The sequence below is a fragment of the Nansenia antarctica genome (assembly GCF_963989245.1).
Source record: "Nansenia antarctica genome assembly, chromosome: 1".
NCBI classification, from domain to species: Eukaryota; Metazoa; Chordata; class Actinopteri; order Argentiniformes; family Microstomatidae; genus Nansenia; species Nansenia antarctica.
The window spans coordinates 107,320,931-107,335,930 of NC_137674.1; the positions used below are offsets into that span (position 1 = coordinate 107,320,931).

General features: G+C 46.6%; 1 protein-coding gene across 2 annotated transcripts in view; it reads left to right on the forward strand.

Annotated features, from left to right (window-relative positions):
* Positions 1–15,000, forward strand: part of rabgap1l (RAB GTPase activating protein 1-like) — a 187,672-nt gene that overhangs the window by 150,461 nt on the left and 22,211 nt on the right. For both annotated transcript variants that reach the window (XM_080548270.1, XM_080548269.1), the window contains one exon: positions 8,127–8,255. In XM_080548270.1, coding sequence (XP_080404396.1) covers positions 8,127–8,255 — 129 coding nt within the window. The remainder of the gene's footprint in view (positions 1–8,126; positions 8,256–15,000) is intronic.

A 15,000-nucleotide genomic window follows, 5' to 3' on the forward strand; every position in this document is an offset into this window, starting at 1 on the left:
CACTTATTGCATGGGGGTGCCCATGTTAGTCTCTTTAAGCTCGGGGGCTACCTTGATTTGTTATGGGAGTGTCCGATTACTCCAGTCTCACCCCTAAGGTGAACCATGAAGGTACGGAAGGTTCCTTCTACTACCCCCCAGCACTGCGTCTCCTGCCACACCCGCTTTCCCCCTATACTGTGTCCCCTAAGACTTCTACTGCCCCCTTTGTACTGTTTCTCTGTTTCTCCAGTGTCTAAATAAAAAAATAAAACGTTCTTCTATCAGGGAGACTGCCAATGGCCCCGGGCCTGAGCTAGATTACTCTTCCTGCTACGACTGGTGGATTGATGATTCACTTGTTTAGTCAAATGTATTGATTGTAAGTCGCTTTGGAATAAGGCGTCTGCTAAATGCCAAAAATGTAAAAATGTAAATTTAAAAAAAAGATTCCTTAGAACAGGAACCAGACTCGACACGACAGGGTTCATGTGCCTCCTGTGAGAATCCTTGAAAGGGGAAATCATTTTCATGTACAGTGCCTATATAAATTAAACACCCACTTTCACTTTCTACGGTCCTCTGTGGCTCAGTCGGAAGAGCATGGCGCTCACAACGCTTAGGTTGTGGGTTTTATTCCCGCTGGGACCATATATACTGAAAAATGTATGCACTCACTGCGGTGTAAATTGCTTTGGGTAAAAGCGTCAGCTAGATGGCATATATTATACAGAGTGTTCACCTTTTGTTGCCCCAGAATCGAGGATTTTTTTTCCCCACAGATTTTTATAGCGTATACTGGAAACCTTCAAAAATAGGCAAGGCAAGGCACATTTACTTCCATAGCACATGACATATTCATACAACATGGGATAAAATAACAATGAATAAGTGAAAAGGGTTAGTTAGTCATCATATATACAATTCAGTAAGAACAAACAAAGTATGACATTGTTTGTTTGACAATTTAAAATGTTCAGGTTTAAAAACAGCAAGTAAAACAAATCAATCCGTTAAAATAAGCCTAGCCTAACTCTTTAAAACACATTCAATTATAAAACATAATTTATTAAAAATGACAAACAGAGAAAACCTGTTTGTAAAAGTCTAACCCCCCCCTTGCTGCGGCTCTCCTTAAATGAGCTCAAATGCAAAAATGTTACAAGTTACTGAATACGTTGAATTTAGTTTATTGAGTGCAATGATGATGTAGATGAGTGTGAATGATATGGTTGTAGTTTTCCCATTGATTGGCTTTGGCGGAAAATCTGCCATCTTGCTAAATACCAGGATACTAGTGGCTAGGGCAGAGGGGCTAGGGGCAGGGATTGTTACTGGACTGGGCCGTTGCAGTGTCAGACTATGATGTAATCTATGATGTAATGGGAGTCCGGTTTGGTCGGCGATGGAGGAATGGAGCTGTGAGGAAAGTCAAATAGTTTGTCTGTGCCTCCCTCTGCTGGTCATAGGCAGTACTGCAGTGGGAGGTAATTCGACTTTTCCCTCCATTCATATCAGTGATTTCTGAAGCTATTTTTTCTTATTCTGTTATTCTAAATACACCCAATAGCCTAAAGCATGACCAATACAATAATAATAATAATAATACATTTTATTTATAAAAGCACTTTACATAAGAAATCTCAAAGTGCTACAATTAAAAACAAGAAGATAAAACAATAACATTTTCAATTAAAAGGCAAAAAAAAGGCTCTATTAAAAAGGTAGGTTTTAAGGCCTTGTTTAAAAGCATCCAATACAGTTGCTCTAGAAGTCAGAATCATTTGATCAAATTCTGTACATTACATGTGATTCTATTTTCATAATATTAGCCATCTCATTATGTTTACACTTGTAATATAATAGTTAACACTTGTAATATAATTTTCGCCGTGATATTCACCCCCAAATTGACGTTTGTCACGAAATATGCGGAAACAGCAAATTGGCAAATTCGATATTGTGTAAAACATTTTTTCTAGTGTGTAAGAAATTGAATACTGTGTAAGAAATGTAATAGTGTGCGAGATTAGAGAAATACAAGCCTGTACTGTTAGCGGATGTTTTTGCGGTGTATTGATCCACAGTTGTTTTGATGACTGTAGAAGGTTTGACGTAGAGGGCACTGCAGGTCTGGTGATGGAGCCGAGGGTTTCTATGGAGGTTAATATGATCAAAGACAATATGAAATAGAGATGCTCATTAAAGACACAGTCTGTACAATGTAACAGAGATTTCCACCAGTGAAATACAGGCCTGCCTCGTTGTCTGTTGTGATGGGTTAATAAGCCCCCACAGTGACATGGGGGGTATTCCATCAACGTCACTAAAGGAAAATCCAGGCTTATTTTTGATAGTTTTGTGAGATTTATCAGAATAAGCCTGGATCTTCCTTTAGTGACGGTGATGGAATACCCCCCCTGGTTTCTGGCTGGAACCAGACGGTACCAGGATCTAAACATACCGTTTCATTGGTCAAGGACTAGAAGGTTCCATGTGATTGGTTTTTGTTAAGGAGTCTCATTCCATGATAGCCACATATTGCTTATGGGGATTCAGTGCTATTTCCATGTAATAATAATAATAATAATACATTAGACTTATATAGTGCTTTCCTAGACACTCAAAGACGCTTTACAAACTGTCTAATTAATTTTTAGATGACTAAATCTAAATCTAAGTGTCTTTGTAGGACAATCTACTCTACTGCAAGTATACAGTATCTAGATTTCGGGCGGAGAAGCGGCGAAAAAACAAGCAGCGCCAGCGTCCTCTCTCGACCCGCATTTTTTAAAAAGTGTACATTTGTTGCAAGTTATACCTTTAGACGCAATACACTCGTGCTCTAGTTATGTGCTTTAGTGCTGTATAAAGACATATTTTATTTTTATTTTATATGCTTAATAGAAGTCCATACCGTGCAAATCCGGTTATTTTCTGATATGAGAGTTGACAGTCATATGAGTCATCAACCTGTCAACAGTTTAGCTGGCATCTGTTCTTTTGCTTTAGTTTTTTTTTTTTTTACAAATTTGGAATTTTTGATCATTGACAATAGTATTTCCATCAGTCTATCTGCTTTGATATACAGTATTACATCAGATGATTTGGGTCTTTAGAGCAGCTTGTTTTAGTCCATATCGTGGTTCGGTTAACCGTGGTGATTGCACCACAAATTTCGGCATCCTATTTACTAGTTCGTTCTTTTTGAAGATGTTTTTCCCCTCTCCATAATCCCTCTGTTTGAGACGATACACTGTCTCTCCACAGTCACCTCCCTGCTGCTGTTGTTGTTGTTGTTGTTGTTGTTGGATAATGGGCTGGGTTAAATCACACTTGGCAATGGAAAATCTCCATTCAGGATGCTTTTTACTCTAGGATTAGGCTTAATCTGCCTCCATGACACCCGTCCTAGATTGATTTATATTTTAATACTGTCTTGTGTATGTCTGTCTGCCAATAACCAATACAGAATTCAACAAAGATGGAACATTAAAATGAAATTGTTATGGATTTGCGAAACAAAGAAGACACTGGAAACCTTTCACTTGAGGGTGCAAACCACTTCTTATTTGTACTAAACGGGAGAAACCATGAAGGACAGGAGATGATGGGAGGAAGAGAGTGTATCTGAGGAAGTGGGAGAGTGAAATTGAGGATAGATAGCGGGGGTGAGGAAAAGGGCTTGCACTGCCTCTCTCTGATTGGCTAGGCATGACGGCATTCTCCCTGGAGGCTCCCCTCTCCGCCCCTCCCCTCTCTCTCTCTCTCTCTCTCTCTCTCTCTCTCTCTCTCTCTCTCTCTCTCTCTCTCTCTCTCTCTCTCTCTCTCTCTCTCTCTCTACCCACCGCTCCCTCCCTCTCCACCCACCGCTCCCTCCCTCTCCTGCACCTCTCCCTGTGCACTTGCCTTCCCTCGCCTGTCTCCCGTTGCCTGTTCAGAGCACAGCAGCAGCAGCAGCAGCAGCAGTAGCATCCGTTAGCGGTTAGCCGTTAGCAGCGGTAGCAGGGAAAGAGAGAGGGACGGGCGTCTGTCCTGGTTTCTTCAGGGATGTCTACCGAGACTCTATCATCGCCGCCTGCCCGCAGACCACTCCTTCGATTCCTTCCCCTCTCCTTCTCTCCACTTCCCTCCTGCTCTCCTCCTCCTCCTCCTCCTCTCCTCTTCTAGCTCCGACCCAACAGACTCACGGTACTCCGTTGCACGCTCTCTCTCCCACTCCCTCTCCCTCTCTTTTTCTCTCCGCGCCTGGCGTTCGGTATGCGAGCTCTCTCTCTGCTGCTGTCAGCCCGCCCAGCCGCCCCACACCACCTCCGGAACCAGAACTGCCTCAGCAGCAGGATTAGCCGTTAGCGTTTAGCATCACAGGCCTCCCCGGACCGGAGGAGCAACCTCGGAGGGAGAGGGAGAGAGAGAGAGGGAGGAAGAGAGAGAGAGAGGGAAGAAGAGAGTGGGGGGAACAACAACCGGTGTGGTTTCTCCACCTGCCTCCTCGTCTAACCACTCCCTGAAACTCTCTATCGCTCCAAGAAATCCCTCCTCACTCCTCTGGTTTGTCCAGTGTTCTGGACCGGCCGGCTGACAGACAGACAGGACTCTTGTTACCAAGGACCAGGGGTGAGGACTTTTACAAACCCGGGGGGGGGGGGGGGTGTATTTTTTTCTTATGGGCGTCTAGAGGCTTCGACGCAGGAGAGGAGTCGTCTTCGAAGCCGTCGACCGAAGGCTTTGACTGTTTTTTTCAGCGACTCGACCGAGCGTCCGATCGTACCCCTGCTTGTTGTTTCTGTTTTCCGGAGCTGAGGGGAAAAGCACACACACACACACACACACACACACACACACACACACACACACACACACAGACACTCTCCTCTCACGCTCCTGTGGAAATCGCATGACGAGAGCCCCATCTCTCCTTTTGGCGGCTCTTTGGCGGCTCTCCTGACCGGATCTACCCCCTCCGATTGTCTGTCCCCCTTCCGCCTCGACTCTGACTCACTGGCATCAGCAGCTGTTCAGCCGTAAACAACACACTCTGGGCAGAAGAGAGGCTTCACCAACCCCTAAGGCAGTGTGGCGTTAGCCAAGCATGCTAACAACACGGAGCTCAGCTTCTCCTCTTCGTCGTCCTCCTCCTCCATCATCATCATCAGCCCTAAATGACTAGAGACATTTGACAGGACTTTTGACTTTTTTTCCCCCAGGTGTGGCTTTACCGTTACATCTCTTTTTATAGAAAAGTAGTTCACTTCTTTTTTCTTTTTTTTTTTTATTAAAAAAAGAAAGAAAAGAAAAGTGCATCGTGCTTTGATGTCTCCACTCGTATGCTCCAAGCATTGGGCGTAGAGGCGACGTTTTACGAAAAGAGGCGGGGGGGGGGGGATTCTCTCTTCAAAGGAGGAGGGAGGGAGTCAGGGAGAGAAAAAAAGGTCCAAAGGAGGACACATCCGACACCTGTCGTCTACTTCGCCCAGCGAACCCCACGTGCCAGTCTGCCTTGTTGCTAGGCAACAACAACAACGACATCCCGTTTGGAATTTTGGGGGGAAGAGAGACCGAGACCGAGTGAAAGAGGATGAACGTCCAATGCGTGACAGTGTTTCCAATCGGGGTTGAAAGGGAGAGATAGCGCTGTGTGTGTGTGTGTGTGTGTGTGTGTGTGTGTGTGTGATTCCTAACACAATGCTAGAGGCAGAGATAAGCTGCTGCCATGTTATGACTGTAGAGTTACTGGGCCTCTGGCCTGTGTGTCGGCTCTGACAGTGGTGCTGATCTGATGGACTCGTTTGACCCTGACTGAAATCATCTCTGGTGCTCAAACTTTTAGCTGGATCAATTCTACATCCGTAGATGTTTTGGTCTGAGTTTTTTCGCTGAGTTTGTATTATCTTTAAGACTGCGGCTACTCTGCATCTTCCCCGGTCTCAGGAGAGACCAGCCGGTCCTGTTCCTCACAGTGTTGTGACAGAATCACTGCCCGATGCAGAACAGGACAATCGTCTCCCTCTCCAAAATAGGTCACCCCTGTCTTTTGTTGAGACTCTGCTTCTTCTGCTAAGAAGCCCCCTCCCCAACACTCCCCCAAAACCTCTGGACCTAACCTCAGTCTGGCTGGGTTGACCGACTTCCACCCCCCCTCGGACATCACCGCCGGGACCTTGGAAGTCACGATGGAGCCTCCCTGCTCCCTGACCCTGGAGGAGAGGGATCCCCCCCTTCCTCCTCCTCCTCCACCCTCCTCCTCCCCCCCAACCACGGTGTCCTCCCTGTCCCCCCAGCTATCCCCAGCGGTGCCTGGGGGGGCGGAGGAGGGGGGGCAGCTGGAGGAGAAGGACGGGGGCCAGGCGGAGACACCGGAGTCCTTAGGCAAAGTGATGGGACTGCTGGGGATGGGACACCGCCTGTTTGTCCCCCGACTACTGGCGGTGAGAGGGTGATCGGGGGGTCAGGGCGTTTGGGGGGGGGGGGGGGCGGGGGGCTATCGCTATAATTTTAGTATTTTACGTTTGTGACAGCAGCTGGTGAAAGCGGGTACAAGTCGGCAACCGACCAAGTGTTCAGACTTTTATTCTGAACGTTTTTCAGAGTAAAAGTCTGAACATTTTGATTATTGACATTATTGATTTAAATGGGATAACCTCTAGTTTTCAAGGGGGGTTGAGTATGAATGGCTGTCTGGCAAACATTGCCCAAAAAAATTGCACTGGAGAAAAACACGGATAATAGTTTTCCAAACTTTCCAAAGGGATCCTGGTCGAGCAGTTGAATGCTCATCCTAGCTAGAGTGATTTGAGCCATCTGAAATGCCAATGATTCATAACATCCCAACGGTACTAATAATGATAATCAACGTTATCTGTATAGCACCTTTCATACATAAAACGCAACTCAAAGGGCTTTACATTTGAAGCGTTAAAACAAGAACAAAATGTGGCGAAAAAACAAATTAAACCAGCATAGATGAAAAATAAAAACAAATGAGTAGAAGAATAGATTTAATAAGATGAATAACATAAAAATGTGTTCAGTGATTATGTCATAGCAAGCCTTAAGTTTACACTGCTAAGTGAAAAGTCCTGGAGAGAGGAACCAATTAAACTATTTGTATTGACCCGACCTAGGACCCCCTAGGCACAGTAGGATTTGTGTTTTCCGTCTTTCGTGTCGTCTCTTTGGTGCTAGTCGACTGATTAATAATGATGATGTTGCTGGTTTTTACTCTGTGACTCTGGTTCCTCCTCCCAGTGTTTTATCTGTGGTCGTTCACTCCCTGAGCACATGATTAGGTGTGTGTACTATTAGTCATCGTATTAAAGGATGGCCCGAGTCAACGTGGTTCTTAAATGTACTGTCTCGAAATGCTTTTTTTACTTTACTTTGTTTTGGTATTTGAGAGCATAATTATGACAGTGCATCTTCATGCCATCGGGTGGTGCTATGACCTGTGTTGTCGTACTCAGGTCTCGATATTTGTCATCAAAGGATCCCGTGAAACCAAGTAAAAAATACTCACATAACCACAGGCTTACTGCCTGAATGAGACCGATATTACTAAGCATCTGCATAGTAGGGTAGAACACACCAGAACACAGTCTTCTAAAACATGAAACCTTCACGTCATTCGCATCACCGTAGGTCACTCATAATCAGTTGTTTTGGTCTGCCCTCAGCAGTAATTGTAATTTTGTAATTTTGCCATTTAGCAGACGCCTTTATCCAAAGCGACTTACAATTGCGAATTACAGGGACATTCCCCCTGGAGTAACTGAGGGCCCCACCTATGTTTACTTAACCTTTGTTAAATGCTCATTTAAAAAGCATTTAAAAAAAGGGGGGGGGGGTTGCTTGGTGGCGTAACGGGTTAAGCGTCAACCATGTAACCGCAGGGTTCCCGGTTCGATTCCGGCCGTGGACATATCCTACATGTCTTCCCTTCTCTCTCTCTCTCTCTCACCCATCCTTCCTGTCAACATCTCTACTGTATCTGTCAATTAAAAAAAAAAAAATAGTGGGACTGCCTCACTCAGGAAAAAAAAAAAGTAGAAAGATGGTGAGAACCATTGAGAAACCTAGTGCTTAGAACGGACTAATCACATGGCCCGTAAGCTTGGTAGCCTTGGTAACCCCTTCCTCTCTCAACACAGACATCCAAGGACGACCTGCTCCAGGCGGACTTCGAGGGGGCGCTGAAGTTCTTCCGGGTCCAGTTGCCCAAACGCTACCGGGCGGCGGAGAACGCCCGACGGCTCATGGAGCAGGCCTGCAACATCAAGGTACGCTAGGAGCCTGCAGCCTGCAGCCCACACTGGGCTTCATCAGAACTGGATTCTACTGATCCATACACACTATGTCAGAGAGAGAGAGAGAGAGAGAGATCATTTGCTGTCAAGGAGAGTGAAGAGTGAATAAACGGAGAGAGAGAGAGAGAGAGATTTTATTGATCCCCAAGGGGAAATGAAGACGTTACAGCAGCTCACACCACAACTGCTAAATGCCCAAAAATGTAATCGTAAATGTAAAACAGGTAAGTATACGCTAGGTAGCTGTGTCTGGTGAAATGTTTGTCATTGACGTTGACGTTGTTTGGTGCTGAGTAGAGCCTGCGTGGCTGAGACAAAGGCGTCGGATTGACAAAAAAAGACAATACAAATAATAATAATAATTGTTCTGTCTACTAACGCCGACAGAAAGGCTGGACTGAGGGACACGGATACCATTCAACTCGTTTTTCTTACTTTTACTGAAAATTGAATAGATTGTAAAACCTGCGAATGCAGACAACAAAAACATACATGAATACACAGCTCTGACACATTCAAAGACTAAAACAAAGCATATAAATGTTACACAAAGCACGCATCAAACACACTAACCGTGGCATCCCTCACGTCCTGGTATCACACAATGAATCCCTACGCACGGTCTCCCACTATTTAAGCACCTAACCTAATCACAGCCCCCAATATCCCTACGCATACCTGATCTATATAATCAAACAATTCCCACGCAGTTATGAGGCATAACTCAAAATAATGTTACAAGTATCTAATAATTAATAATTAATAATAACTAATAATTACTTAAATAACATTCAAAATAACATTTCACATTTGTCCCATTTTATAGGCTGAAATATGCACACTGAAACACCCCATCCTAACTGGACAGTACACCTCCCACCTAGCCGATCTAGCTACTAGTCTAGGGAGGCTACCAATGTCCCTTGTTCCTCAATGGGGAGGAGAACAACCATCCTCCTGACATCCCGGTGGAGGACGACCCCGGGCAGCTTGCCAGAGCCTTTCTTTTCTCTTGTTTTGGCTCCTCTTGTGCTGATGTCGGCCACATTGCACTCACCGGGGATCCACGACCACTCGGTTGGAGACCCTGTCTTCCCAGGGTCCCACGTTTCCTTGACTGAGCTCCCGCCTCCTGCCTCTTGGAAGGCTCTTCTTACAAGGATGTTTCCTTTTTGTTTGGCCGGGGACACCAGGCCAATTGGATCTGGTAGAGCAGCCACTTGGCTCAGCAGCTCTCTCCTCGACAAGCCGTTGGGTGTATTCTCCCGGACTTCTTCTACCTTGAGGTTGAGGCCTGTCCTCATCTTTCCTTTTCTCTTGGAGAAGTTTACTGATGTCACCATGTAGAGCTGGTCGGAATCCACGAGATACCTAATGCCAAGGGCCTTATTATCCTCGTCTTTCAGCTGATTCGGTAGCACCAGGGTTTTGGATGTCGCTCCAGGCCTCTCCCCTCCACAGGTTCTGGCGTCGTCCTTTCTCCTCCCACCTTGGCCAGACCGGACCCACGGCTTTAGAAAGAACCCTCCAGCTCTCAAGATCTCCTCCACTCCACTCGTGATGGTGTCGAGCATCTCCAGATCATCATGGGAAGTCAAGATGTCGTCGACGTAGCTGTCTTTCTCCAAGACACGACGCTCTTCCTCCCTTTCAATGAACTGAGGTAGCCCTGCTGTCTCCCTCATTGCCAGTTGAGCAATGCAACCAGCAGGACGGTCTCCAATGTTCACCCTCGTGATGGCGTACTCCCCGATGTCCTCTTCAGGATCGTCTCTCCAAAGGACCCTGTGCAGGTGTATCTCTCGGTTCTTCAGCCACATAGAGTTGTACATTTTGGTGATGTCGCCCAGGGCCGCATGCTCCCCAGTTCGAAACCGCAGGAGCACAGCCCTGATGCTGTTCAACACGTCTGGCCCCTTTAACAGAAGGTCGTTCATGCTGACACCTTTGTATGATTGGCTACTGTTCCACACTAACCGGACCGGTGTTGTCACAGAATGGGGATTGGGTGCAACCAGGTGGCTCTCGCACCAAACCGGACCTTTCCACTCTTGAATCTTCTCTGGTGTGAGACTCACTGCTGCGCCCCTCCTTACCATCTCGTGAACCTGCTCTCCGTAGGCAGTTCGCCACTCCGGCTGTTTCAGGAGGCGTTTCTCCGTTCTTAGGAATGTTGCCATCACAGCTCCTCTGTTGTTCGGTAGACTGGATGGATCCTCTGTCCAAGGGTAACTAGCATCCCAATGTGGAGCATCGCTGTGGTGATCGCTGGCGACATAGGACAGACCCTCCTTTTCTTCCGCCAGGGTCATCTCTTTTTCACCCGGCTGGCACGCTCCACAACGACATCCCCCGCATTTGGGTTCACAGGCTGCCCCGATGCTCTCCCACTTCCACCATTCCAACACTTCTTTGTTGGTTGCCATTGAGCTCCGGACTCTTGAGTCGCTTTCCTGCCTCAGTCCACTCTCCCTGGTCTCTTCGCAGCACCCGATACACTTGACGATTTCCTTATACTTGGCCGCTGCTGTTCTCATTGATCGGGCGAAGTGTGTCTTGGACTCGTAGGTCACCGTCTCCACATCTTCAAACAGATTGGGATGCGTCCCACTCACAATCTTTCCAAGTGGGCCTTCCCACAGGACCAGGTCTCCTACTACCTTCACGGGACAGGGAACCAGCCGCCCCTCTCTTTGGCTGATGAGGAGCTCAATACTCTTTGGCCGGACCAACTCCCGGGTCTTGACCTCGGGGAAGAATCTTTTCAGTTGCCGTGGTTCGATGGCATGGTGCACCTTGGCTATTTCATCTAAGCCGTAGCAGACCAACTGGTGGGCTCTTTCACCTTCCGGGGTCCTGAACCTCACCTTCAGGAGGTACCTTTTGGTGTTGGCTGTCACAGTCATCCCTCCGACGCCCTGCACCACTAGCGTGATTTTCTCGCTCTTCAGGCCAAGCCTACTTGCAGCCGCGTGGGTAATGTAATTTGTATCTGATGCGAGGTCCATCAGAGCACCAATTTGTTGCCCGTCGTTAGCAGTGACCTTCAGGAGCATCATTATTACCGGACACTCGTTTACTCCATTTTCTTCCAGGAGCTTCCCGGATTTTGCTTCAGTGCAGCTTGTAACTGCTGTCTTATTCGTGAAGGCTCTCCTGACTTTTCTCTCAATCTCTGGAGCGAGTTGGGACAAGACCTCTTCCTGTTCAACGGTCAAACTCCTTGCACGTTCACCGCCGCTACTTGGAGTTTCTCTCTTTTCCCCACCATCCTTCTTACTGTCTCTACTGGGGCAGAGAAGGTAATGGTGGTCTGACAACTCTCCTTCTTTGCAGCCTCTCTTGGTGCAGAGGAATTTAAGGTTGCACTCTCCGTCAGCGCCATGTGATGAAAGGCACAGCCGGCAGGCTCTAGACTTCTTCACCGCGGCCTTTCTTGCTGCCAAGTCGAGGCCTCTGAACTTCTTACAGGTGAACAGCCTACTTCTGTGTTTATCTTCGCACAGAACACAATTGTCATCAGCGCTGCCTCTCTCAGTGGCTCTAGTGAAAGCAAAGTTCTTCCCAGTATTCTTCTCTGGGATCTCCGTGATCTCCATCTGCTCCAACTGTTCGAGGATGCTTTCCTGCTTTTGTAGGAAGTCCAGGAAGGTGTCAAAGTATCTCTCCGGCTGGAAACCATTTCGGGGGTCTATTTTGAAAGTAAGCCACTCCTTTTTCAAAGTGAGTGGCAGTTTGTTCTCAATGGCTCCAGTCACCAGAGGGTTTTTGATGGCTACTTCATTGTCAAGATCTTTAAGGTCTGCTAGAGCTTTCTCTGTGATTCGGATCAGATCAATCACCTTCCTGAATTGGTGCTCTTTGACTGGAGAAATCTTCTGCAGCTCTGCTACGATCAGGTTGGTGATTGCATTCTTGTTTCCGAAACGACTCTCTAGCACCCTGAAGACATCTTCGGCAGTATTGTGGCTCGCGAGCCTGAGATCCTTCACTATGGTCTCCTCTATACTTTCCAGAAGTTGAAACTTCTTAACTTCCGGAGACCCGGAGGGATCGCCTTGTTCCTGTAGGCTTTCCCAATCCTTCCTCCAGCGGTAGTATTCCCGAATGCTACCTCTAAACGTCGGGAGACTTGTAGGCTTCAGCCTCACTTTTGGAATGCCTCTCGTAGCTGCATTTCCACCCCGTGCGCCTGCTTGAGTCTCCTCCAACGCTTTTTGCTGGGCTTTAACAAGCTCTGCCCGTGCTTCAGTCTCCGCCTGTTGAGCCAGGATAAGCTGGGCGCGTCTGGCGCGTTCTTCCTCTTCAGCCCTCTGGCGCTTTCCTTCAGCTGTTGTGCGGCGGGCGCGGTCTTCTTCCTCAGTTGCCTTTTGAGCTTTTCCTATCTCGGCGTCTCTATCTCGCCTGAGCTTGTTCTTTGAGGACATCAAATGATGCAGCCGTCTCTCCACGTCTTCTATAGCAGCGACAGGGGCCCAGTTTCTCCAGACAGAGAGCTCTTTCTCTGCTCCTGTAGTGAGCTCCTCTAAATGGTGCACTTGTCTCTCGTGGCAGTCATGGTCTAGCTGGCCCAATGGGACCTCTTCTGTCTCTTCTTTAGCTCGTTCAGCCTCCCTGATCGCGAACAATACTCTTCTTTCACCGTATCTTGACCACAGATGGAGTTTTACGAGATCGCCAACCTTCGACAATTTAGTCATGCAGTCTTTGCTCACCTTCTCGATGTCTCTCGTCTGTTGTTCAGATAGTTTGGTGGGGTCCTCTTCCGCTTCTGCAAGCAGACCCTCTTCATAGCTACTATTGGCTTCCAGGAGCTTCTCAGCTTCATTAGAGAAAGCCTGCCACTGGACCTTTAATTCGCTCTCGACCATGGAGGGTGTAACAAGGAGCATGACGGCAGATTTTTGGTTAAAGTTGGATTTAGCTGAATTTCTCTCCTTTTTCAGTTGAGCTACGGACTGGTCCTCTTCAGCCATTTTCCTTCTCTTTTCACAGGCTATCAATGTTTAAATATTTATTCAAACTCTGCTGTTATTTTCTTTAACAGATTAAAGTCCCTTCAAACTGCTCACTTAGTGTGTTTATTTTCGTTTTATTCAACTGTGACGTTTTACAGTCAAAACTGACATTTATTTACTGCCAGAATAAATGGGACTCTTATTTTGAAACTCCGGATCTTCTGTGTATTTTTACTTCCTGGTTACTTCAAGAATAAATGGGACTCTTATTTTGAAACTCCGGATCTTCTGTGTATATTTACTTCCTGGTTTACTGCGACGCACTAGGGCTCCTCCTTGCACAGTTAGGATATATCACTCCGCCGGTTAGCCACTTTAGCAGACACAGTCAGTCCCACTTTAATCTCTCTGGCTAGCAAGGCATGTCTCTATAAACATCCAGCAAGGCAAGTCTCTATACACATCCAGCTTGAATTAGTTCGTTGGTCAGTGCTGTTGCTTACCCGACCGCTTTCCTGGTCTTGCCGTCCTCTCGCGCTGTCTCGCGCTGCCGACACTGTCTCGTGTCCAGTAGGCTCTGCACAGACACGCCTCAGACAGCACACCTGGATAGCTAGCTCCGGTTAATTGCAGCCACTTTTCTGAGTTCCCTCGACGCTTGTATTCGTCCCGCGGAGAACTCCTCTCTGAATGTGGCTGTCAATTTACTTCTCCACCACCTCGGGAATCTTTTCAAAGATATTTCTTTGACGCCCGGGCCGTAGGTTTTACAATTGTTCTGTCTACTAACGCCGACAGAAAGGCTGGACTGAGGGACACGGATACCATTCAACTCGTTTTTCTTACTTTTACTGAAAATTGAATAGATTGTAAAACCTGCGAATGCAGACAACAAAAACATACATGAATACACAGCTCTGACACATTCAAAGACTAAAACAAAGCATATAAATGTTACACAAAGCACGCATCAAACACACTAACCGTGGCATCCCTCACGTCCTGGTATCACACAATGAATCCCTACGCACGGTCTCCCACTATTTAAGCACCTAACCTAATCACAGCCCCCAATATCCCTACGCATACCTGATCTATATAATCAAACAATTCCCACGCAGTTATGAGGCATAACTCAAAATAATGTTACAAGTATCTAATAATTAATAATTAATAATAACTAATAATTACTTAAATAACATTCAAAATAACATTTCACATTTGTCCCATTTTATAGGCTGAAATATGCACACTGAAACACCCCATCCTAACTGGACAGTACAATAATAATACAAGATAATTCAAATACTGGAAGTGACACAGTGACACTCCAGTCCTGTTGAAAGTGTGGGTTCTTCAAACCACCCTCTGCATTGTGTCTGCCAATGGCCCCTGGTCCTAGCATCGATTTGTTTTTCTTATGATTGACTGATGGATAGATGACTCACTTACTTTGACAAGTATCTAAAGCAGACGCTTTGGTTAAAGGCATCTGCAAAATGCCCAAAAATGTAAAGAAAAAATAAGAAATGTCTGTGGATGCAATATCGTATCGGGGGCGTGGCTCTAGGAATGGGTAGTTAATCCGCCTGCTACTCCCTCTCAGAAAAGAAATAATCTGTTAATTAGCCAACTGGGCGGAGGTGTTGTGGCCTCTGGATGTGCTGAGGGTCTGTCAACACAGCTCAGTTGTCTCCTACTGGGTTTGTTGTTATTGCCAAACGTTGTGGTTCCTACCTTGAACACACAGACGGTGCCAC